This window comes from Gobius niger (genome assembly GCF_951799975.1).
Source record: "Gobius niger genome assembly, chromosome: 13".
Lineage (NCBI taxonomy): Eukaryota > Metazoa > Chordata > Actinopteri > Gobiiformes > Gobiidae > Gobius > Gobius niger.
Genome location: NC_136864.1, coordinates 19,333,348 through 19,357,116, shown reverse-complemented (window position 1 = coordinate 19,357,116; position 23,769 = coordinate 19,333,348). Strand labels below are relative to the sequence as shown.

The window sequence follows — 23,769 nt, the reverse complement described above, 5'->3', positions numbered from 1 at the left end:
AATGTCTGAATTGATCATAAACTGAACAGAAAAGCAGCATAGCTTCATGATACACAGGGGCGTAGTACTCTGCTTCATTTACTCATGTACGAGTACTTGAGTAACTTTGAAGAAATTGTACTTTTTACTTCTGCTTTGTAAAATTATAATGAAGTATCTGTACTTTATCCACTGTGAGTAAATATTTAAGTGGCAAATGCTTCATTTTGATCTATAAAATGGACAGAGGTGGGCAGAGCAGCCAAAATAGCAGCCAAAGTAACGTTACTTTGAAATAATTTTACTCAAGTACAAATAAAAAGTAATAACCCAAACAATGACTCAAGTAAAAGTAAAATGTACTTGGAGAAACTGAGTAACTGTTTGAGTGAAGTCTGATTTATTTCAATGACGCCATAAATTGTGTGAAACAAAACACAAAATGATGTGGAAATTTGCACCCTTACTTGAGTAAATATCTGGTCACTACTTTTTACTTGTACTTGAGTAAAATTATTTTAAAGTAACGTTTTTCTTACTTGGGTAAATATATTGGCTACTCTGCCCCATCTTGTTTCTGAAAGCGGTAAGATACCAAAACCAACCATTACTGATAGTCACAAAACATCAGTTGGTTCACAAATGAAATGATCTTGCACAATAATAATAATAATAATAATAATAATAATAATAATAATAATAATAATAATAATAATAATAATAATAATAATAATAATGATAATGATAATGATAATGATAATGATAATGATAATAAAAGACTATAGGCTATACTTAAAAACGATTTAGTCACCAGCAAACAATTGGTCAATTTGTCCAAGACTTTTTCGTATGCTATATTTTAAGTGACCACTACGTGTCGCCAAAGATTAATCTAATAGCGAATCCTAATAAGATGAAGGTTGTCATTGAAAACACCCTCTAAAACAAATGACATCATGCGAGTGTTCATTAACACGTGGTGATTAAACTTATTTTAGTCCATTTTTCTCCATAAATGTGTCCCCTTGCAATAAACCGAGGAGCGTTCTCTGTCTAAGCCCAACAAATCCAGATTGGTGAAGCCAAGGATATAGTTTGGTGACATTTGACGTAGAGTAATTTAACTTGAGTGGTGTTCGTTCGAGGCTTTATGACACAGTCTGTCAAACTATAAATCATTGGCTATAGTTAGCAAAGAAGTCACGTCCAACCCTCCCTCTCTCCGATTCTCTCCCATATTTTTTCTGCCCGTCTACCCTCTGTCTCTGATTGGTCTTCCCCAAAGATAATTGGAGGTAATTTTGAGGTGCTCAATGTCATGGAAAGGAATGAGCCATCGCTGGCGTCTGCTGTTGCTATGAAAAAGAAGACGGTGGGCGGCCACATCAGCGCGTCCAAATGCACGAGAAACAACAGCAGCCAGAACTGTGTGGACTCGGCGTCTGCGGGGGCAGCCAGCCCTAAGCAGCCCGGCGTGGCCAGCAACGTCGTGATGGATGAGACAGACGACGGAGACGAGGAGTGTAAGTTTGCGCATCCACGGCCGCGCCGAGCAGCGGCGAGTGGAAGTGGCAGCATCAGGATGAAGAACTTTACGCCTGGGCCAGGAGGGGGAGCCGCGTCCTCTGCTTCTAGGAGAAACTCAAGCAAGGAGCCCATCCTTACGCACGCAGAGGACGCTACCGCCGCCCCACGGCCCATTTCTGCCTCCAGAGCCTCGGATTGCCACACACCCTGTACGGGCGATGCTGGCGAGCGCGCAGTCAGCGCCAAATCTGGGCTGGAGGTGTTGCAGTCCGCGGCAGTGGCCGAACCCATGAGCGCGGCAACGGCGGATGGTCTGGCTCCCATTTCAAACATGAAATGCACCAAAAACGGAGAATGCAGGAGGGACTCTGGAACTGGCAGCCTGCGCTCAATCATCTCCAAAGGGAGGGCCGAGGACGCCGGTAGTGCTATGCGAGGTGCCCGAAACTCGACCACTGCCAGCATGGACGGCTCTATCACACCAGGTGGCTCCTTGACCGGGGGCCATGGAGCAGACGGAGGTGTCCCCGAGAAGAAGGACTCTAAGGTGTCCTTCTCCAACGCACCAAGCAGGAAAGCCTCTTCCCAGGCACAGCAGCCCAGGAACTCAGTCACTTTCCAGAAAACTGAAGATGGCTCGCAGATCGTGCCAGCTGAAGATGCCGAACCCAGGGGTAGTCAAGCCAGCTTCATGCAACGACAATTTAGCAGCATGTTACAGCCGGGAGTCAATAAATTCTCCTTGCGCATGTATGGAAGTCAAAAGGCGGTGGAGAGGGAGCAGGAGAGGGTGAAATCGGCGGGGAACTGGATTATTCATCCTTATAGTGACTTCAGGTAAGAGCAGGAACTTGTGGCTGTAAAGAGAGAGAGGTAGGTCTCTCACGTACCACTCACTTTTCAGGTGGTCAGCAAAGAGATTGAGAAATATAACACTATCTTCAGTATGTATGAGGGGTTATAACATGCAGCATTAGGCCTATGATTTCTTCTAACAACCTGTTGTCAAAATAATGGACTTTTCAAACATTGTTCTATAAAAGTGGTAAACAAACGCTGCTCAAGTACAGCACTATGTTTTGGATGCTCAACAAGCCTGGCCTGCTAACTGTCTGCCCATAGCTACATCTTAGTGGCGTGTTTAAACACTGCGTTAACATAGTTCAAACGCTTTCTTCAAAACCCACGGTTTAACAGCACATGTCTTTGCCATCACAGCCAGGACAGGATGTAGGCTAAAGGTGTGCGCGGCTCTAACGGAATGTCACCTTGAGCCAAGTGTGCGAAAACCTCAAGCATGCTCACTGGAGACATATTCGCCCGCAGACGGCTCCGCACCCTGCACTGTCAGTGACGGATATGCTGTGCCTCAAAGCCTGCTGATAACAATCTCTGGAGTCGTTCTTGTGGTTGTAATGTTCAGTTCACCAAAGCTTTTAGAATTCGTAAATTTAACACTTCAATCCTTTTTTATAATTATGTTTTTAACTGAGACCAGATGCTCAATCAGGGGCTACTTTTGGCTGCGTGGTTTCAGCACCACGGACAGCGCCAGCACATCCACACAGAACGGTTTGTATTTGGCCCACTCTGTGGACCACAGGAATTAAACTTGAGCTGTACTGAACAGGTGGATGTAATCTGACCACTTTGGAGACCTTTTTTCATCAGTCTCCCACTCAATGAAGACCCTTGCAAAATCCTCCTGCTTAAAGTCCTGCACTCCATAGCCAGTTGAATGCAGGGGGATTTTGATACTGTTTTAAACATTTTTTAATTATGTCTTTGCAATTAAAGAAATTATATGATAGCCTTCATACACTAGGCTATATTTTCTATAATAATTATTCTATAATATGTTTATGTTGTCAAAATGTATTCACATTGGTAAGAGAATGGTCATATGAGAAGATTGCAAAATTTAAAGCATAAAAGTGTGCATACATCAGTAATTAATTTATATCTCCGATATTTAAGAAACTCCTAACACCTTTCCAGGTTTGTAGGAGTCAGAGCGCATGTTGCATAAGTCACAGGAGCAGAAGTGAGTCAGCGCTGCACCTGTCCTGCAGAGAACTCTGGGTTCAGACACCATGACCTTATAACTGTCTGCCCCCACCCCCCAAAATAAACATCAGGTATCAAAAGCCACAAGACCTGTAGGTGAGAAAAATCTAGTCTACTTTGATCAGTTCAATGTAATGATTTAAGAACATTTGAGAAAGTCACAGCCAAGGCTTTTGTTAATGTCCTTGTCTTAAGGCTGGATTTTCAGTCTGACATGGTAATTGTTGGTAAAATCGAGAAAAAAAACAACCACCCTGTTTTCCTTTTATGATAAATTATCCAAATGCAAAGTAATACTTATTTGGCGATCTTTCCAATTTCCAAGTTTGTCTCTTGTGGCTATCTCATTTCCAACTCTATTGTCTCATCTGACTCTATTTTTGTCTTTTACCCCCACTCCCCCTTCCTATTTTCCGTCCCGTTTCAAAATCACTTCTGCCAGGTTCTACTGGGATTTCACAATGCTGCTGTTTATGGTGGGCAACCTGATCATCATCCCTGTAGGCATCACCTTCTTCAAGGAAGAGACCACCACGCCCTGGATCATCTTCAATGTGGTGTCTGACACCTTCTTTCTCATGGACTTGGTTCTTAACTTTCGCACCGGGATCATTATAGAGGACAACTCTGACATTATTTTGGACCCTGAAACGATAAAAAACAAATATTTAAAAACTTGGTTCATTGTAGACTTTATCTCTTCTATCCCAGTGGATTACATTTTCCTCATTGTAGAAAAAGGAATTGACTCAGAGGTATACAAGACTGCTCGAGCCTTGAGGATCGTCCGATTCACTAAGATCTTAAGTCTTCTGAGGCTGCTGCGACTGTCCCGATTGATACGCTACATCCACCAATGGGAGGAGGTAAGGCTTACAGTTTGCACCAGACTTTTATTTGACCAATTTAAGGTTTGGATTCTAGATTAAAATCTCGACACTCTAACCTCACCAACAGCCGTTGATTATTTGCACCATGAGTTTATGGCCCAATGAGTATTAACAATGCAGCCTGTAAATCAAAAGAATACAATGAATGAAACAAACAAACAAACAAACAAACAAACAAACAAACAAACAAACAAACAACAATGTGTCATGTTTTGAAGAAAAAATATTCTTAGGACCATTTAACTGTCTTCAACTTCCTTTTCCCCCAGCAGAAATTGTGTCTAATCCATTGCAATGCACTGCAGAGACATATGTATGTGTAGAGTTCAGGATGGAATGTCATGAATGTATTGTCACCATGGAAATCTCCATGTTAGGGGGCACATGTCATATCTGTAGACTAATGTAAAAACAACACCGCTCATAACTCCACTGTTTTACATGTTAAAAACTCCACTGGCATTTTATTTGACATCGTCTACATACCCTCCGTGAAGGGTGATTTGGCCTTGTTTTCTGCTCTTAGCCGCAGACAAAGTAACAGCCAGTCTGGAGCCAAGAGGCAGAGAAAAAAAAATCTCACTATTGTTTACAATCTGCTGGTGCTGGCTCCGGACCAACCTGAGGCCTCAGTAGTGTCTCCTCCAGCTGCCTGCCCAATATGAATGCCCTCACGTGCCGCTTCCCATTGAGATCCATGTGAAGAGAGCACACACGGCACAAGCCTCTACAAACTTGATGATGGCTAGACAACTAGGTCAGAGCAATTCCAAACTGCAGCTTTGGTGGAGAGCAAAAAAATCAAAATGTAGCCATGGAAAGAGTGATGAATCGGCAGCTAGTGACGCATGTGGGCAGTGAAGGCTGGCTCATGTGGTCCGCTCTCTAATTGCTGAAGCCGTTATATCTGTTTGCGATAGAAAAAATGTTAACTTCCACTAAAAATAAGTAAAACATGTAGATATATGACTTCCAACGCAATTGGTGAGCATGATTATTGTTTTAATGGGTCATTGGAAAACCTGTTGAATGCTTACTTTGCCTCTTATTTATCATTATCCAACAACTGTACAGCGAAATTTGTCCTCTGCATTTGACCTATCCCTCGACGCCACTGGACGACCCGTGAGGAGCAGTGGGCAGTGCAGCGCCCGGGGAAGCATCTCCAGAATTCTTGCGTATAATATTAAAAATATTTAAAAAACTGGAGGGATGAAGTTTGTTTAACCATGTTCCCACCAACCACGAGTCTTGCGAGAAGTAGCCAAAGAGGTGAGAGGTTCAGAGGGGTCATGAGGTCACCCGACTCCCCATTTGTGCCCGTGTATGTGGCATTTTGCAGTGGTGAACTGTGCAAAGGGGGCTCCGTTGCGCACTTGACCTTTGGATAATTGGATTTCTGAAGATATGATGTGATGCGTACACATACGGACTCTGAGTGGTGCCTGATGGGAAGTCAGACTTGGCATACAGTGAGTGAGAGCTAAGACGCAGGAAGAAACACATGCGACAATGATCCAATGTGTTTTTTCTGGTAATAACCCCAGTTTGACCCCTGGCTGGAAACAGTGAGAATAGCAGAAAACACAGGATTTGGAAGGACTTACTTCTTGCAGCTGGAGGAAAAATACTTGTTTGGACTTTTAACACAATAATACAAACAGAAAAAAACAGGTCTTTTATCACCCTCACTTTCTATTTTAACTTTATCACTGTCCATAGTAAGCATTTAGGTTAAGATATTTCACTGTCCCCCATCTGCATTTGACTCATCTCCAGATCAGTTAGACCTACCTTGCTGGAAGATTCGCCTATACACCTCGCCTATACACCCGCAGCTCAGGGCTGCAAATTCATGTTTTAAAGAGCAGGCTCAAGACCCACCCTTTTAGCTTAGCTTCTAATTGACTAATCTATTTACTTAATCCTAATATATAATATATATATGGGAGGCTGTGCCAGGCGTATTGTTTTGAATGTTGACTTTGTGATACCTCTCAGTATGAAAAGCGCTTTATAAATAAAGTTTGATTGAAGTTTGATTGATACACAGTATACGGTTTGAGTTGGAACATGCTTGTAGTACTGTAGATGTTAAAATTCATACAAAGTACTTTATCCAAGTTAAGACAAGGTAACCAGTCTTGGCAGCTCAGATGACAAGCTTGTTTGTCGTTCTTCAGCTTTTTTCATTCGTAAGGTGAGATAATATTTATAGACAGTTACTGAATGTGTTAGCAAACATATTTAATCCATTCTGAGCACTCCTTTTGCCTGTGACCTTTTGAATCACTCCTAATAATAGCTGGAACTGGATGCCCCCCCCGACCTGCGTGCTTAATCAGACATCCCTCATTGTAGAAGCAGCGTGAAACCAGTAAGGTGATTGGTGCCTGACCAGAGCCGCTGTCCCGTAGTCTGCTGTGATTGATGTGCGAGGCGGCAGAGACTATCAGTTGTTAAGCGCCATGACTATGTCTGTCTATCACTGCTCCTGAAGTTGTGTGCGTGATGTGGCCCCGGGGTTGCGTGAGCACCTCTCTGTATGACTGAACCATGATTGATGTCCGGACTCTGAATCTAACAAATACTTGACTCTGCTCCCGTAGAGTTTGCTGAGGAGATGATGGCAACCTGTCTGTCCCATTAATCAAGTCACCCAGAGCAGGGTGGCTCTTAAAATATCAACAATGATTATCACGCACAATTGTAACTCTAAATTTCACCGTATTCGCCAACCTGTCTTATATCTGTGTCCACTCTGTCTGCCAGATCTTCCACATGACCTATGACCTGGCCAGTGCCGTGATGCGGATTTGTAACCTTATTGCTATGATGCTGCTGCTGTGTCACTGGGACGGTTGCCTACAGTTCCTGGTCCCCATGTTACAGGACTTCCCCTCTGACTGCTGGGTGTCCCTGAACAAGATGGAGGTATGTGTCAGTCTTCTTCTTGCCCTCAGACTAAATTATGCCTTTTGTTTTTCTTTCATTTGAAAGGGGATTACCCTGGTCAGGAGCTATCGATAAACATGTTGTGACACTGTTAGTCAATAGCTCCGGGCCATAAAAGGTTTTTGCATGCACGTGCGCACACACACACACACACATGCGCACGCACGCACGCACACGCGCACACACTCACACACTCACACAAAAGTCTTGAAACACGTGAATTATTTAGGTCGAGAGATGCTCTAAATAGCAATATAGACAATAAATGCAGCCCTCCGGATAATACTGATTAATTCATTATGTTTTCGTTATTATTGAACAGCTTTCACCATCAACCTTATTGAAAGCTATTTGTCAGTTGGAGAGAAGCACTGTATGCTGTTAAGGAACTTACCATCTCCTGCACAGCCTTTCAGAGACCCTCTCAGTGACATTCGTGGAGGTCAACCCCATTTATGCCCGGCATCTTTATGTCGACTTTCTCCTGGACCAATCTTCATCTGTTTTCTAGCCATAATAACATTGTGTCACTGAAGCCTACAGTAACAATAATATGCCTTGACCAATTTGCATCATTCAAGCCTTTCTGGCATTTTTGGCTCGATGCCGGTCTTTTCAAACCTCCTTATGTGGAAGCATGATTAGACTTCAATGTCCAATGCCACCACAACCACAATTATGTTCCGGTTTCATGCCTGCGTTGTTTGACTCATAGGAGATGACACATTTCTTCAACACATATAAATGAACATAAAATGTGCAATGTGAAACTTCTCCTGTGGATTACTGACATAAAATGTATGTTACCCTTTGTTTTTTAAAGGAACAGACCACCGTTTTTCCATACTGAGATATGTTCTTACCTGAGCTTAGACGAGTTGATGTGTACCTGTCTGGTCTTTGTGGGTGCGCTCAGTCATGCGAAAAGACCAAAGATGTTGTTATCATTTAGCCTCTCGTTTTCTTTATGGGGCCAAATGGGTTGAAGCTCTTCCACGTTTTTAATATGGTTACATGTATAGTTACACGATCCAAGATGTACAATATCCCTCTCTCCCTTTGTCAGTGTAGTATTTACTCTCACGGACAATTAATGAATGTTAAAAAAACGTAGCATTCTACAACACCTGCAGTGGTGCTTATGGCCTCTAGGGGCACGAGTTACTTAGTTCTGCTTTAAAGGGACTATACAGGGTTTAAAAATGTTAAAATTAAGTATTTTCCTCCCCCTACATGTTCCAATGATGTCCTAAGGTGTAGAATGAGCCCAGACCTGTTCACCACAACTGCCTCTAAAATCCTGCACTGACATTCAAAAAGGTGTTATTTGTATGACCTGAGGTGGCAGTAGTGAGTATAAAATGGCTAACGTGCATCTAGCCCCTTAAAGAAGCAAAATCTCATGAGAGAAAGGGGAAAAAACAGGGCACTCTTCTGTATCAAAATTATTATTATTATTTTTTTACATTAACTGATTTAAAAGGCTTTAAATAATATTGCATGCTGAGTTTCCCATGCGTAGCGCCCGACTTCCTTCTTCAGGGTTTGTAGACCCTGAAGAAGGCAGTTGGTTGGCTGCTTCATGTGGGTTTAATTTGTTGGCATTAGATACAAAGACTTTCTTCATTGGTTATTTTTGGCTTTGAGTGAACTAGGTTTTACTTGGGGGGAATCTGTAAAAACTCAACTTTGAAGGAAATAACCCAGGCAAGAACTTAGATATTGACAAATCCCTCAGAAAAATGCATGAGAAAACTACCCGTGAAGTTGATTAAAGAATATCCAGGTGAAAGCTTAAACATGTTGTGTGCTTGCAGTTTCTCCCATTTAATAGAATTTACCTGCCTCAATTGTGTGGCACTAAACAAGTGGGCAGGATGGCAGAGGAGAGCCACTGAACAGGAGATTGGAGCACACTTCTCAATGCTCCTGGTTGGAAGGGTGATGACAGAGAAGATAAAAGGGGAGGAAACAGAGGGATGGGAGGGATGGCTTGGTGTGGCAGCTGGGCCCTTTGTTGCCATGTCTTTCTCACAGAGATAAAAGCTGCTTGTTTATAGGTCTGTCTGTCAGTGTAGCTTTTTACACAGTGAGGGGAGAGAGCCATAACCCAGGCAGGAGGCACGGGTCCAAACAGGGTTATAATTGAATGCACTCGGAGAATGCTGGGCCAGATGAGATGGCATAAATCCGCAGAAAAGTGTAGCACGAGAAAGGACTGGAGCTATTACATCTCTTTTTATAGCTGTACAAAGTAATTACTGACTGTAAATCGTTGGAACTGGAATGACAATATTATCGCTTTATTTTATTATATAATTAACCATTTCAGCAGTTTGTTCTATTCAATTTAAACAAAACAAAAAAAGAAAAGAGTGTTTTTTTTTATACAGTGTAGCTTAGTAATATGGATCATCAGCATCTAATATTACAATGAGCCCTACTTTATTCCAACATCAATGGTAGTATGTAGGGGGTTACTTTAGCACTCCAGACATCAGATCTCCTGTACTCCTGCTATTTCCCACAAGGTTCCCAAAATGTATTGTAAAATATTGTGAGTGAATAATAGTCTGATTCTATGCCTCTGAAGGTCTAGATGTATAGACAGACATTCTGTTGCATGGTGAGTCCTGCCTTTTGGAAATTATTTTGGGATTATCTTCATAGCAAAGTCTCTCCACAATTTTGCTGTTGAACCGCATGTCTCTCAAATGACATCTCTGATCAAATATCTCTCAGCACAAACTCCTCTCTCTCCTATCTACCTATGATCAACAGTGTTTTGTTCTTTTGAATTGGCATTCCACGCCATTTCTCAGTTCCTTGTATGTTAGCATAGGCTCACAGTCGTTCTGGACCTTTCCACTGTAGTAGAGTTTTAATATTGTTGACTGGACTGGACCTCTACAGGTCGGTGGGGAGTCCTTACCTCAAGTGGAGGAGTTCAAGTATCTCGGAGTCTTGTTCACGAGTGAGGGGCGGATGGAGCGTGAGATCGATAGATGGATCGATGCGGGATCAGCAGTGATGCGGTCGCTGTATCGGTCTGTCGTGGTGAAGAGGGAGCTGAGTCGGGGCAAAGCTCTCGATTTACCGATCGATCTACGTTTCCACTCTCATCTATGGTCATGTGATTTGGGTCATGATTGAAAGGACAAGATCGCGAATATAAGTGGCTGAAATGAGTTTCCTTCGCAGGGTGGCTGGGCGCACCCTCCGAGATAGGGTGAGGAGCTCAGTTACCCGGGAGGAGCTCGGAGTAGAGTCGCTGCTCCTTCACGTTGAAAGGTGCCAGCTGAGGTGGCTAGGGCATCTGTTCCGGATGCCTCCTGGTCGCCTCCCGCGGGAGGTGTTCCAGGCATGTCCTAGTGGGACAAGACCTCGTGGAAGACCCTGGACACGCTGGTGGGACTATGTCTCCGAGCTGGCCTGGTGTCGCCTCGGGGTCCCCCCAGAACAGCTGGAGGAGGTGTGTGTGGATCGGGAAGTCTGGGCATCTCTGCTGAGACTGCTGCCCCCGCGACCCGGCCCCGGATAAAGCGGAAGAAAATGGATTGATGGATGGATGGACTGGACCGGGGTGATTTACTTCAGAATGTTTCACTTTAAACTTCGGAAGTTTCTTTTCGGTCTCGTAGTCAAATGTCAGGCTGGCTAAGCACACAAGCCTATTTAAATTCTAGGACTGCCATATCGCCACCAACTGCACTTCTTTTGCAGAGTTACTCTAATTTCAATAGCCATTGTCCTGGGCTGGGGAGACAAATTGTGTCTGAGGCCATGCCCATGATTCAACGCAAGTTTCTCTTGCTAGAATTCATACCTCATTGTCATCAAATGTATAGTTAGTGGCTTTAAGATAGAGGTGTACAAGTGACTGTGGACCACAGCTGCCCCCCTTAGACGTTGGCACATCCTGTTGAAAAGAGGCTGCTTTGTTTCCACTTGGTACTGCTCACTGCACTCTTACTTACAGTTAGTCTAATACACTACATTGTCCATCATTGTTTGTGACTGGGGGTCTTGTCTTTTGAATGCTTGAATGTCTATCTCAAAGTGTTGAAGTAAACTGGGATTTTGTTTTGTCTAAAAACCCTCTTCCCCTACTCCATGCACATACGGGATAGCCACGCCCTTTCTCCTATAGGCTCACTTTTTTGACTCTTTGGGGCCTTTTGTACTTGAGTGTCATTGCTCTGTCCCAGTGTCTAATCAAAGACACTCCCGGGAGAGCTGTCAGTCGTCCTAGTCTGTGCAGCCCGAGAGCCACCTGAGACCACTCCCCTTTTGAGCAGTCAACAACTTGTAACACTAGCTATTGTGCTGTAGCCTGGCGATCAATCACACCTTGCACCCTTACAGTGGCCCTGGTACAGCAGAGCCTACGGGCAGGAGATGTGGAGGGCGTCCCAAGTACTCCCAATGACATCCACTATATCAGTAATTGGACTTTGTGCAAGTTGTAATACCTCAAGGAATTTGTTTTTAAACAGCTCCTGGTCATTACTTTTCCTGTTTAGTATTAACTGGCTCAATAATATTTGAGGAGGGTGACATAGTGTTCATGAGTCAGGGTGATAATAGCAGTGACAACAGTGCTAACTGACAGACAATATATAGTTTCCTCTGTAATTACAGTGTGTGCACTGCACAAACTGTACACACAGTGTACCTCCCTATTATCCTGCTGTGACACCCGCACGACCATGCTGCCATGGGAGAAGATAAGGCAGTAATCACTGCGTAAAATTAAACCCAATGCACCTCATCTAACCAAACACTATCATACGACTTCTGACATACAGTTGGTTCAGGAAGTATTAATACCACTCTATTTGAATTTGACTATTTGATTTTAATTTGACTATTCCAATGCAAAGTCTGATACAAATAATATGCACAATTTGTAATCCTGAAAAAATAAAACATGGATTTTACTACAGATTAAAATGGGAAAGAATGTGAATGTTCAAAAACAGCTGTGATCAAGAACATATGTACAGGTCTGCAGATATATATTATATACGGTCTGATTACTGTCACTATAAATATTATATATTTTTTATCTACTATTTTCCCAACACTTTTTATATATTAATATATGATTATACTAGGAGGATAATGTGCAGAATTTCTACAATTACAAACAAACTGCACAACCAAATGTTTAAGATTTTGGTACAGGACAGCTGCCTATTAAAACAGAAATAATAATAAAAAAGTTTGACAACATGGTGACTTTGATTTGAGCAACTCGCCTGTAGACGAACAAGGTGAATGCTACTGTCCCAGCTGTGTAAATCACTACCACTGGTGTTTGTTTCTCGGGCGAAGACAGTGGATTGTGCGGATGTGATTACACTAGTCCCAAAGGAACCTAGGTGTTTTTAGACTGAGTTAAAAGCACTGCAATAACATCCTCTAAAAGCGCACTCTGACGCTCCATTCACTGAATATTTTTTCAGTCATTGAGCTGTCGTAGAGGGGCATGGGGTAGCAAGACACATTTCTTAAGTCATTGCATATTTTAGGCGTAGGGCACATTGAGCCTACCATGAACAGATTAATAACATACTACACATCATTAAGAACAATCACAGTTGGCAAGGAAGAAAGGCACGCAAGTGTGAAACTGTAAACCCCAAATTGACTTTTCTCAACTAATGGAGACCATGATTAGTAACAAGCGGTGGATAGTTCCCAAACAAAAGTCTCCTGGGGGAGCTGTTGAGACTTATAAGGCTGGACTCCTTGTGTTTTCCTGTGCTATTTCAGAATCAAAGTGCTCATCATTCATCTATTATTCAATCTGTTTCACTCTACTGTTTCTCTGTCTGTTTTCACATTTAGTCTTTGCCCACTTGGTGGAGCTCTGCTTATTTTCTTTGCTTGAAGTTTAAATTATTTTTTTTTACCTCAGTCTTGCTTTGTGTTTATCAATGGTATTTTTCTGTCATTTCTTTACAAAATCTAGCCTGCCATCAAACCTTCAGTTTGTATTGTAGTTAGCATACTGTGGTTATATATGGTTATATAATTATTTGGTGCAATTAGCCTGTGACTGTGGGCTACTGTCAGACTGTAGTAGATTCCCATTCACTCAGCACTGAAAGGGTATACTTAATGACCTCTCATTATCATTTTTCTCTGTGGAAATAATTTTCAAACCACTTCTACTTTTCCTGATTAGGCCTCAAAGGATTCCCCTGGTGTCGGTTCCTCTTCCTCCCATTATTTTGCAAAGCAGCTCTGTCCCAGGAGTTCTAATTTGTATAAGTGCTATTCATGACCCTGCTGTTTCCAAAGTCGGTACTAGCTCTCTCCTTTGTCCTCCAGCACATTTTAACTCCTTGTGTCCCTTGTCTTTTCTCTGCAGAATGATACCTGGTCAGAGCTCTATTCCTTCGCTCTGTTTAAGGCCATGAGTCACATGCTGTGCATTGGTTATGGCCGGCAGGCCCCCGAGAGTCTCTCAGACATCTGGCTCACCATGCTCAGTATGATCGTAGGAGCCACATGCTATGCTGTTTTCATTGGCCACGCCACAGCCCTCATCCAGTCCTTGGACTCCTCCAGAAGACAGTACCAGGAAAAGGTAAGCTCAACATTTCTCTGTCACGTAAGACTGGAGCCACTCCACAATGTACATCAGTGAATCGCAATAGACAAACTCGTTCACAAACAATTTGACACATGTTGTCAGAGGCTACCCTATAGCTAAGCAGTTAAGGGCCCTCAGGTTCATTCCCAAACATGTGGGCCTTTCTGTGTTTTCATGTTGTTTCCATGATGGAATGGGTTTCCTTCAGGTGTTCCCCAATAGACTAATCTTCAAGCTGAACATTCCTGACCATGAACCCAGCTCCAGGTCTGGTGATGGGTTCCCTGGCACTGCACCGCCGCAGCACACTGCTCATAACAGGTTGCCCTGAAGGCATTGAAGCATGGGTCAAATGTAGAGGACAAATTGACTTGAATTGACTGAAATCTGTAACAGAGGATGGCACACACTACCGTAAACACTGGACTATGAAATTTCCCACCTGTTGTTAACTTTTTTTCTCGAAGTCCTTTAAAACCTAGAACAATGACAGGTTGTATTTGGGCTGGCTCCCCAGATGCAGTATATACAGTAGACATTCTGTCAGGACCTGCTCTTAAGAGGTGCAAGTGCCTCGAACTCTGGAACAAGTGGAGTGGAATGAAAAGTCCTGAGAGCAGCAGGGAGACATAGATCGCACTCTGAGTATCAAGGTTTCCTTACTTATACTTTTGCACTTAAGTATACAAAAATGTATAGTGCTATGGGAACATGAAATGTAATTGACAAACAGAACAATCAGAAATCTGTTGCTAAGTTATACCACACTTTCTCATTCTTGTAATAATACATCTTGTGTTCCAAATTCTATCCATTGTACTTTCATTCGTATGCAGTGATCTACACTTTGAACACTTTTCTTGTGGGATTTATCGGATTTTCTTTCAGCAAATGTCAGTCCAGTCATGAAATTGAAATGTGATGCAGATGCAGAAGTAATGGGGAGCAGTGGTGGTGGCCTGTAGTGGTTGTCAGTGAGTGTAGCCGCTCTGTATCCAAGCAGAGTCTCACCGGCTGGAGAGTGAGGAGAGCAGCCAGCTCTCATTGGCCAATCAGAGCATGCTTTTGTGTTGGGCCAGGTACAGCCGCGTCGCCATGGGCCGGGGGTATGAGGAGGGGCTGATGTGGGAAACAGAGAGCAAGACACAGGCTGTGTGCGGTTATGTCCCCTTGGGCAGCATAGAATTGATGAGGCAGCAGACCTGTGTGTCCTGCCAATGTCATCCTGAAGGTGACGTAAGCACCAATGGCTGCCTCTGGTGCTATGCTCAGGATCAGCTCACTACTCCTCTACAGTCTCTGCTTACATCCTGACCAATCAACTGTTATTACATATCTACATTTACTGCCTCTTGTATGGCTCTCTTCTCTATGTCGGATCTTTTTCTCCCTTGTTCTCTGTCTGCCACTGCAATGGTGATGTCCTTGAGAGGTGCAATGGTATACTGCTATGCTAACTGGCTGCCACATCATTGGAGCTGAAAAAGAAGCACACAGAAGGGAGGGGGAACTCATGGAACTGTGTGCTATTACCTATTTCTGACAAAATGTTCTTTTTAGGACAAAGATGCTCCAAACCATTAAACCAACAAAAAAAGACAAAGGATATATGCAGACTTCACATGCATGAGTTGGCATTGATTTACAAATACAATACAGACAGTAACATAAAGAGCCTAAAGTAAACAAAATCTATTTCATTTATGCACTGCCCTGGTCAAAACAGAGCAACAAGTTGGTATCAGCATAAGAGTTTGTGTTAATATTGCAAAGATATTTTTTTTTAATTGAAAAAATATATATATAAATATATATATATATATAAATATATGTGACCCCCAAACTGGAGGAGTGGCTACAGCAGATCCCAGGAAATACATCAGACATCTCGGTCCAGAAAAGTGCAGTTCTAGGAACAGCAAAGATACTGCACAGAACCCTCAAGCTCCCAGGCCTCTGGTAGAGGACCCGAGCTTGGAGGAAACGAGAAACTAGAGAAATACCAGGGGCTCAGAGAAGAGCTGGAGAAAATGGTCATTGGGGGACTCGGGGAGACCGCCCGTGGAGGGTGAGGAAGAGTTGTTGTTTTTTATATAGTTTAGTATATTCATCCTCTGGAGGAAATGTGCAAAATGAATAGAGTCTTCAATTGTCTGGTCACTAATGCACAATAAATTCAGCTTTCTATTTGTGTCTACATTTTGTGTGATAAGGCTATGCAAAAGATATTTCTTTTTCTCCACCGTTTGCTCTGTTTACTAACAAATCTATCACTCTGTCTGGAGCATTGCCAGGAAACTTTGGCTTTCACAGTGGTTGCTTTGGACGGTTTTCTATTTAGATAACTCTGTAAAACACTACATGTTTTTTTTCAATATTCACAAGCTTTACACGTTCAATAAAGAAAGAATGACTGTGTCTGGCACATTGGCCATGTTTGTTCATGTTGAGCGGAGACTGAGCCAGCACATTTTTTGTATGTGTAAGAAATTGGGCAGCAAGGTAGCGCTTGTGCTTCACAGCAAGAAGGTCCCGGGTTCGATTCCCACCTGGACGGGGCCTTTCTGTGTGGAGTTTGCATGTTCTCCCCGTGTCAGCGTAGGTTTCCACCGGGTACTCCGGTTTCCACTGGGTACTCCGGTTTCCACCGGGTACTCCGGTGTCCACTGGGTACTCTGGTTTCCACTGGGTACTCCGGTTTCCCCTACCATTAAAAACATGTACAATAGGTTCTCCTCTGAGGCCAGGACTCCCCTGTACTTTACAAACACAACAAAATTGCATCAGGCATCAGTTTTTCACGGTGTACTCAATACATGAAAATCAAGTAGATTTAGTGAAATGGGATCAGCCTCATTAAGGTTTGAATTGGCTGTAGGTCTGATGGATCCTGTGTTGTAATATCGGATTTTTTTTTTTTTTTTTAATATTTTGTCAATTTTTAAAAATTACTTATTTCTCAATTTATAATAATAATTCATTTCAAATCAAAACTACTAAGTTGAGTGGGGATAATTAAAATTCATGAATTTATTTTTTTGAGTATGTTCAAATAATACATCTCAAATCAGATGAACAATACAATGTTATATCTTCTTACAGTATAAACAAGTGGAGCAGTACATGTCCTTCCATAAACTACCTTCCGACTTCCGCCAAAAGATTCACGACTACTATGAACACAGATACCAGGGCAAGATGTTTGATGAGGAGAGCATCCTTGATGAACTGAGTGAGCCGCTTCGCGAGGTAATACTTCCGAACAAAAAACATTTAAAAAACATTTAAAAAACATTTAACAATGTGTGATTATGTTTTTTACACATATATTGTTAACACTTGTATAATGCCTGTTTATTTCAGGAAATTGTTAACTTCAACTGTCGCAAACTAGTAGCTTCCATGCCACTGTTCGCAAATGCAGAGCCTTACTTTGTGACAGCCATGTTGACCAAGCTGCGGTTCGAGGTGTTCCAACCTCACGACTACATCATTCGAGAGGGCACCATTGGGAAGAAAATGTACTTCATCCAACATGGAGTCTGCAATGTCATTACCAAAGGGACTCTGGCGATGAAACTCTCCGATGGTTCCTACTTTGGAGGTGCAATATTATTTTGAAAATGTGTATTAATTCAGTTGCGACATTACTTTGAGCTTGTCTTTTTGTGTAGAGATTTGTTTATTAACCCGAGGAAGACGCACTGCCAGTGTCCGAGCGGAGACTTACTGTCGCCTCTACTCCCTGTCTGTGGACCACTTCAATGAGGTGCTAGAGGAGTATCCCATGATGAGGCGAGCCTTTGAGACTGTTGCCATAGATCGACTGGACCGTATAGGTGGGGAACAATACATCACATTTTGTACAGTAGATTCAACAAGGAAACATGATTTTATGGAAGTTGTATTGTTTTTAAAAGATTACTATTATTGAACAACTGTGACAATGCCCAGGGGTTTCCCTTGTGGATCAGAGCTTGCAGTCCGTGCAGTTCATCTGTCACTAAAACCGGTATAACATGCCAGAAAGAATGAGTTTGTTTGAGATAGCGGGACAATGGATGGAAACTAGAACTTGCAAGTCTGTAATTTTCTAATTTCATGTTTTGCTCTGTTTTCAGGAAAAAAGAACTCCACTCTGATGCACAAAGTTCAGCATGATCTCAACTCTGGAGTCTTCAATAACCAGGAGAATGAGATGATCCAGGAAATTGTGAAGTATGACCGAGAAATGGTGAAGCTAGTGGATTTACAGCGGGAACGGGCCATGTCTATGACACCATCCATCGGTGGGATGTTTGCCCACCCTGGTCAGGCGCAGGCAGGATCAGCTATCGCCACCCTGCAGCAGGCTGTTGCCATGAGTTTCTGCCCACAGATGGGAAATCCTCTGGTGGGTCCTGGGAACCTACAGTCTCCTCGCATGGTGCGGCGCTTCCAAGTGATGCAGAACCTGGCCAGTCCAGTGTCTATGTCCCCTCTCCAGGCTCAGCCCCCTCAGACTTTTGGTGGGGCGTTTGGCTCCATCTCCAGCCCACCTGTTCAGAGCCCCCTTGCAGCCACTGGTCGGACTTTCCCCTACTTGGCCAGTGCAGGACCCTCTGGCTCTCAACTGTCCTTAGTGCAGCACCATGTCCACAGCCCCACACAGATGCAGCAGCGGCCAGCTTCTCACAAAAGCACCCACTCCCTCCACACAGGCAGCCTGAGCCAGGACACTAGAGCTCTGTCTGCCTCTCAGCCTTCACTCCCCCAGGAGGGAACACCACAGGCTGCCTCTGCTGTTGCCAGTCCGTCTCCCTCCACACGCACCTCCAACACCTCCATTGGCCCCTCGCAGTCCCCCCACCCAAGTGTGCCTGGGCCATCAGGAGTGCCAGGGCCCTCAGGGGTGGGGCGGCCAGGAGGCTCTCAGCAAAGGGTGGCTTTTGCCTCAACGCCGCCCCCTGGTGGACCAGCGGTGACGGGGGCAGTAGCACCTCCAGACTCTGGAGTCCCCAAAAAAGATTCAATTGTCAGCCTTCCAGAGCTAGACTCTGCTAGATCCCGGCTGTCTTCCAATTTGTGACCCTGGTGAAGTTCAGGAAAGAGGCCTTTTAGTGAAGATTCTTAGTTCTTGGTCTGTCCAGCTGCTCTGTCAGTAAGTGACCAAAAAAGTCTTGGTCAAGCCACAATTGCTCGACGCCAGGATGATGCTCAATATTGGTGTCCTTACAAGCAAAATGAAAGTCTGACATTTTGGTTATAAGAGGAATCTATCCAACTGACTTTGTGACTTAAGGTTGAACTGGTTCAGTCAGCTGGGCCAGCACCCTTAGTATCACTCAACACTGCTTCCAAACACCTACTGTATATTGCTGTCTTGTAAAGATACGAAGAAACATACTGTGTAGAATCCATGCAATGCAATCTAGCTGGAGCTGGAATTTCTTTGAAAATCAGGGATGTGAGGTTAAATGACAATGAATTTTCAAGTGTTTTGAGTGTATTTTTCCATACAAGCTGACATAGCAAAAGAACCATATCATCATATTGTTTTAATGTGAGCATAGTGTTGCAGACCGCTGGTCGATCTTACATAGAAGTGTACATAATTACTGAGGAGAGAATGAAGGATATTATATTCATTGTATCTATTCAAACCAAAGGTGAGCTTAAACACAAAGTCTGGTTGTGTCAACTAAAAAAAGAAAGAAAAAAAAATAACATGAAAGAAAATGCCATTTATTTAACTGCCTTGATTCAAAGTTAGAAGCCATATATTTGGTTTGTGTGTATGAGAACATGTGGGAGTGTGACTGTATGGGAGTTTATGTTATAATTTACAGAGAATGGACTCATGCTCACTGCATTGTTGAGCATGACTGGTCTGACACAGTGACCATGAACCATCCAGCAAACATTCCTTTGTTTGCTCAGCGCACTGATTGTAATCCCTGGAGATGAGGGTGAACTATTGGGAGGCAGTAGGTGATCAGAGCTTTATCGAAGGGATACATTTACAGCCCATACTGTATACTTGCTTGTTTTTGTCTAGGTTTATATTGATTAACACATGCAATATAATTCTGCAATACTCTACCCTGCCTAAATATAAGATAAATAAATATAAATATCTATACATAATATGCTGTACAGGAAAGTGAACTTTTCCATTTATCTCTTCTTGTGAAATCTTCAAGAGTCCAGCAGTTTTGTGGCCTCATCTAAGGTTTTGTCATCCAGTGACCATGTTGCTAACCAAAAGCATTGTGAGAAGCAAAAGCAATTTAAAGTCCTAAAAGTGTCACTTGAAGAGTAATTTTTACAATGTGACATAAGGATGCAATTAATCTGGGCAACATGGTACAAGAATGGCTGACTAGTGTAATGTACTCTACAACGTACAAATAAATCTGCAACTTCCTAGTAACATCCACAACTCAGATGAATGTGGCAACAAATACCATAACATTTGGGGTTGTGTTGAAGATGGGTTAAACCTTCTCATCTTCTTGCTGAATGTATGCTATAAGAGAACTGGAAAGCCAATCAGAAATAAACTGCCATGTACCTAAAAGGACAGCGATCCTTTTATGATGCAAAGGGAAGGGTTGTGTGTGTGGGTGTTGTTTATTCAGCTGGGGGGGTCTGATTGATTTTGACACAAAAACCTACCATTATGGAGGATACATAATTAGTGATTTTTAAAAGGTAGTGAGTGAGTTGTACAAACTCTGGACTCCACAGACCAAAGCGAGCACTGAGGTCATGCAGTAAAGCACTTTGTGATGCACTACAACCTTCAAAATGAAAATCAATGTACTGTTTTCTCAAATGGACGCAGCACATCTTACACTATCTGGTTAAAAACGAAAACACAAACAATAAAAAGGAGACTGAGGATAGGTAGCTCAATCCACTTGTCAAATTACAAACGCTACACCCAACTCTTGGGGCGATCCAGAGCTAAACTGTAAAATCAATGCGATGGACATTTCACTCAGGTTTGATACCTTTACAGAGGGTTTAATTGATTGCCGCAGCATAGTTTTATATTGATTTTAAGAGAAACTGTCTCCTCCAACTTGTCTAACACGCTGTATGATTATCCTTGAATTTGATTGGCCTCGAGAAGCAAGTATAATGCGAGTCTGAGTTTGTTGCTATCGTTTTGAAGTGGTCACTTTTCCTGAGAGCTGTTAAACTCTTCTACATAGTAAAGGTGATTGTTTTTAATAAGGGCTTAAGTGTATGGCTTGTAACCCCAGCTCCTGAACATGTTCATTTTCATAGATGCACTAAACTTGTTCTTTGTCTTATGTGGGTCACAGTGCTGCGACCCGAGTCATCAGCAACACAAGAACTCTATACTGCTTTTTTCCTATGGGAAAGGTATGCCAAATGCCAATATGATTGTGAATGAACAAACTCTATTTGAATCAATAGCTGTTGTATGTCAATGCTGTTTCAGTGCAATCAGTTGGTCCTATTCCAGTTCTTTTGTGCTAAAACCAGAGTTTGCCCTAATAAGCTGCTATCAGGACTGTGCTGATATGGTTTTAATGTGTCCACAGTCAGTGAAAGCAAGATGGAGAGAGTTTAAGAGCTAATGTTTCAGGCAATATCAGGCACATCTCTGTTCACTGTATTCTAAAGTTTGTTGTGTAAGTCATGCCCGCTCAAAGGATGGTCTTGTGGGCACTTTGATCAGTCCTGCTCTGCCATAGACCGATACAGGCGGCTAAGCCCATAGACTCTGTCAGTCTGTTCTGTGTCCACGTCACAGTTTGTTGGCTCGCAGCCTCACTGACATGTTCTACAGGGCTGCCTCTCCCTGATGGCAGGAGCTTAGTGTGATTGTTTTATGGATCTTTTCTGGACCTTGTTCTAGAGTGGGTCTGGAATCCTGCGTGCATGTTCGCCACTGACTGACCTGAAGTGTATGTCTGTTTCAAACCTCTCATTTTCACAGTACCAGATATAAAGGTACAGATTGCCTTGGTGTGATATGTTAGCAAATCAGGGTATATTTTTTGTTTTTATGTGTCTTTGTATTGACAATAAGTTTGTTTTTTGTTTATACAATGTGCCCATTGCACATAGACTGTATATACCTTGTGCCTAGTATATAGTTTCCACATAGTCTATTTTTGTGGTATGTATGTGCCTGTAAAAATGCAGATAAGTGTTTTTATTTAATAAATTGCAATATATATGTAACAAGATTAGATATTGATTAGTGAATTAAATTGACAATGTCAGTAAATATATTTTCCCTCCTATGGGAAACACAAAATTGCACATTTTTGTTGGTTTGAGCCTTCCAACATCATCCGCGCTGTATGTCCATGTCCTGTACATATGGTATACACAGACATGTGGGGCACATTGTTGCGTTTTTACCACTAACTGCTGTATAGAAACAGTTCATACCAGGAGAAGTGAGCTATGACGGCTTCTGGTGGTTTCGGCAGTTTAAATGTTAGCTTATACTATTAACCTGCTTACTGCAACAAGCCAAACATCAAAATAACAAAGTGATAATGTGGGGTAATGCACATCTGTAAGCAACATTATGGTCTGAACATGAAGGAGACTCTTTATAATGCCAAATGTTACACATGTCTTTAACTCTGATGCTGGTTGCACACTGTCCTGGTGTCTGCCTTTGAGAACATTTTGGGGCCGGAGAACACCTCACTGAAGTCTGACTCCTGGTTGAGTTACCCTGGCAAATAACAGCAGAGTGCATGCTTGTATTTTCTTATTTAAGCAGAGTTCTGTGTATATTTCTTAGTGGGACCTTCAAATCTAGACATTGTTGTGTACAATGATTTATTTAGTCAGTTAACAGTTATACCTTTGTGTCGTAGCTACTGTAGCCTGCTTAGCTTACCTAAGCCTTCTCTGCTTCAGGACTCTGTCTCTTGTGTGCTTGAGTTTGTGCGTGTGTGTTCCTGTGCCTTTCCTTCTATAACATTGGTCCCACTGGAGAATATAATGCCATTAAGGGTTTGGATCCCACATGAAGCCGAGAGAGACGTTGGCACAAGCTGCAAACAGTTACACTCACCACTTCATCACATCTAAATAAAATGCTAATGCTCCAGTAAAAGACTAGCACATCTCCATACTTAGTAGCATTCCACAGCCTGCACCAGCAGCGTCTGGTGTGGGCCAGACAATACCAGCACCATGTGGACTACAGCACAGATGTAAGACACGTGTACTAAAGTCTGCCACCATCTCAGGCTTGACTTTTAAAGTCTTTCAGACCTCTGACTAGACCAAGTTGATGTTTATCAGTAAAGCTCAAATCAGCTCTCCGCCTGAGTGCAGCAACCAGCTCTGAAAGAATCAAAGTGACCCTTGAATATTGATAACAGGAGATACATTTGATAGTTTAACTATCCGGCTGTTGGCCGTGCGGGCACTGAGCTGATTTCGACTTTTTCCAAAAGGCTGTCCACCCCTCAGCTAGCTGAGAACATGGAGCCACACCCTGGTCTCTCTCAATAAGCCGGTCTGTCAGTCAATGGCAGTGTTGTTTAAGCATCAAAAGATGATACATTGTTGTGCAATAAAAAGACGAGCGCATTGGCATACTAACATTGTGTTGAAGTGAATTTATTGATCTTACGTAGTACGTACTCCCAGCTACAGACTACACGAATGCAACGGTGGGTGTGACTCACACACAATACAGAACAAAAGTTTTAGAACACCCCCAAAAAATATGATGTTTAATTAATGTCTCATTGTAGT

General features: G+C 42.7%; 2 protein-coding genes across 2 annotated transcripts in view; one reads left to right on the top strand and one right to left on the bottom strand.

The window, feature by feature from the left end:
- sugp1 (SURP and G patch domain containing 1) overlaps positions 1-23,769 on the bottom strand; it is a 191,106-nt gene that overhangs the window by 8,297 nt on the left and 159,040 nt on the right. The window lies entirely within an intron of this gene.
- On the top strand, positions 930-23,626 carry LOC306972351 (potassium/sodium hyperpolarization-activated cyclic nucleotide-gated channel 2). Its single transcript, XM_079568940.1, has 8 exons — positions 930-2,343; positions 4,016-4,439; positions 7,236-7,397; positions 13,798-14,016; positions 17,125-17,271; positions 17,386-17,626; positions 17,697-17,861; positions 18,144-23,626. Exons 1-8 carry the CDS (start codon positions 1,298-1,300, stop codon positions 19,088-19,090), a joined length of 3,351 nt encoding a protein of 1,116 aa, XP_079425066.1. The 5' UTR covers positions 930-1,297; the 3' UTR covers positions 19,091-23,626.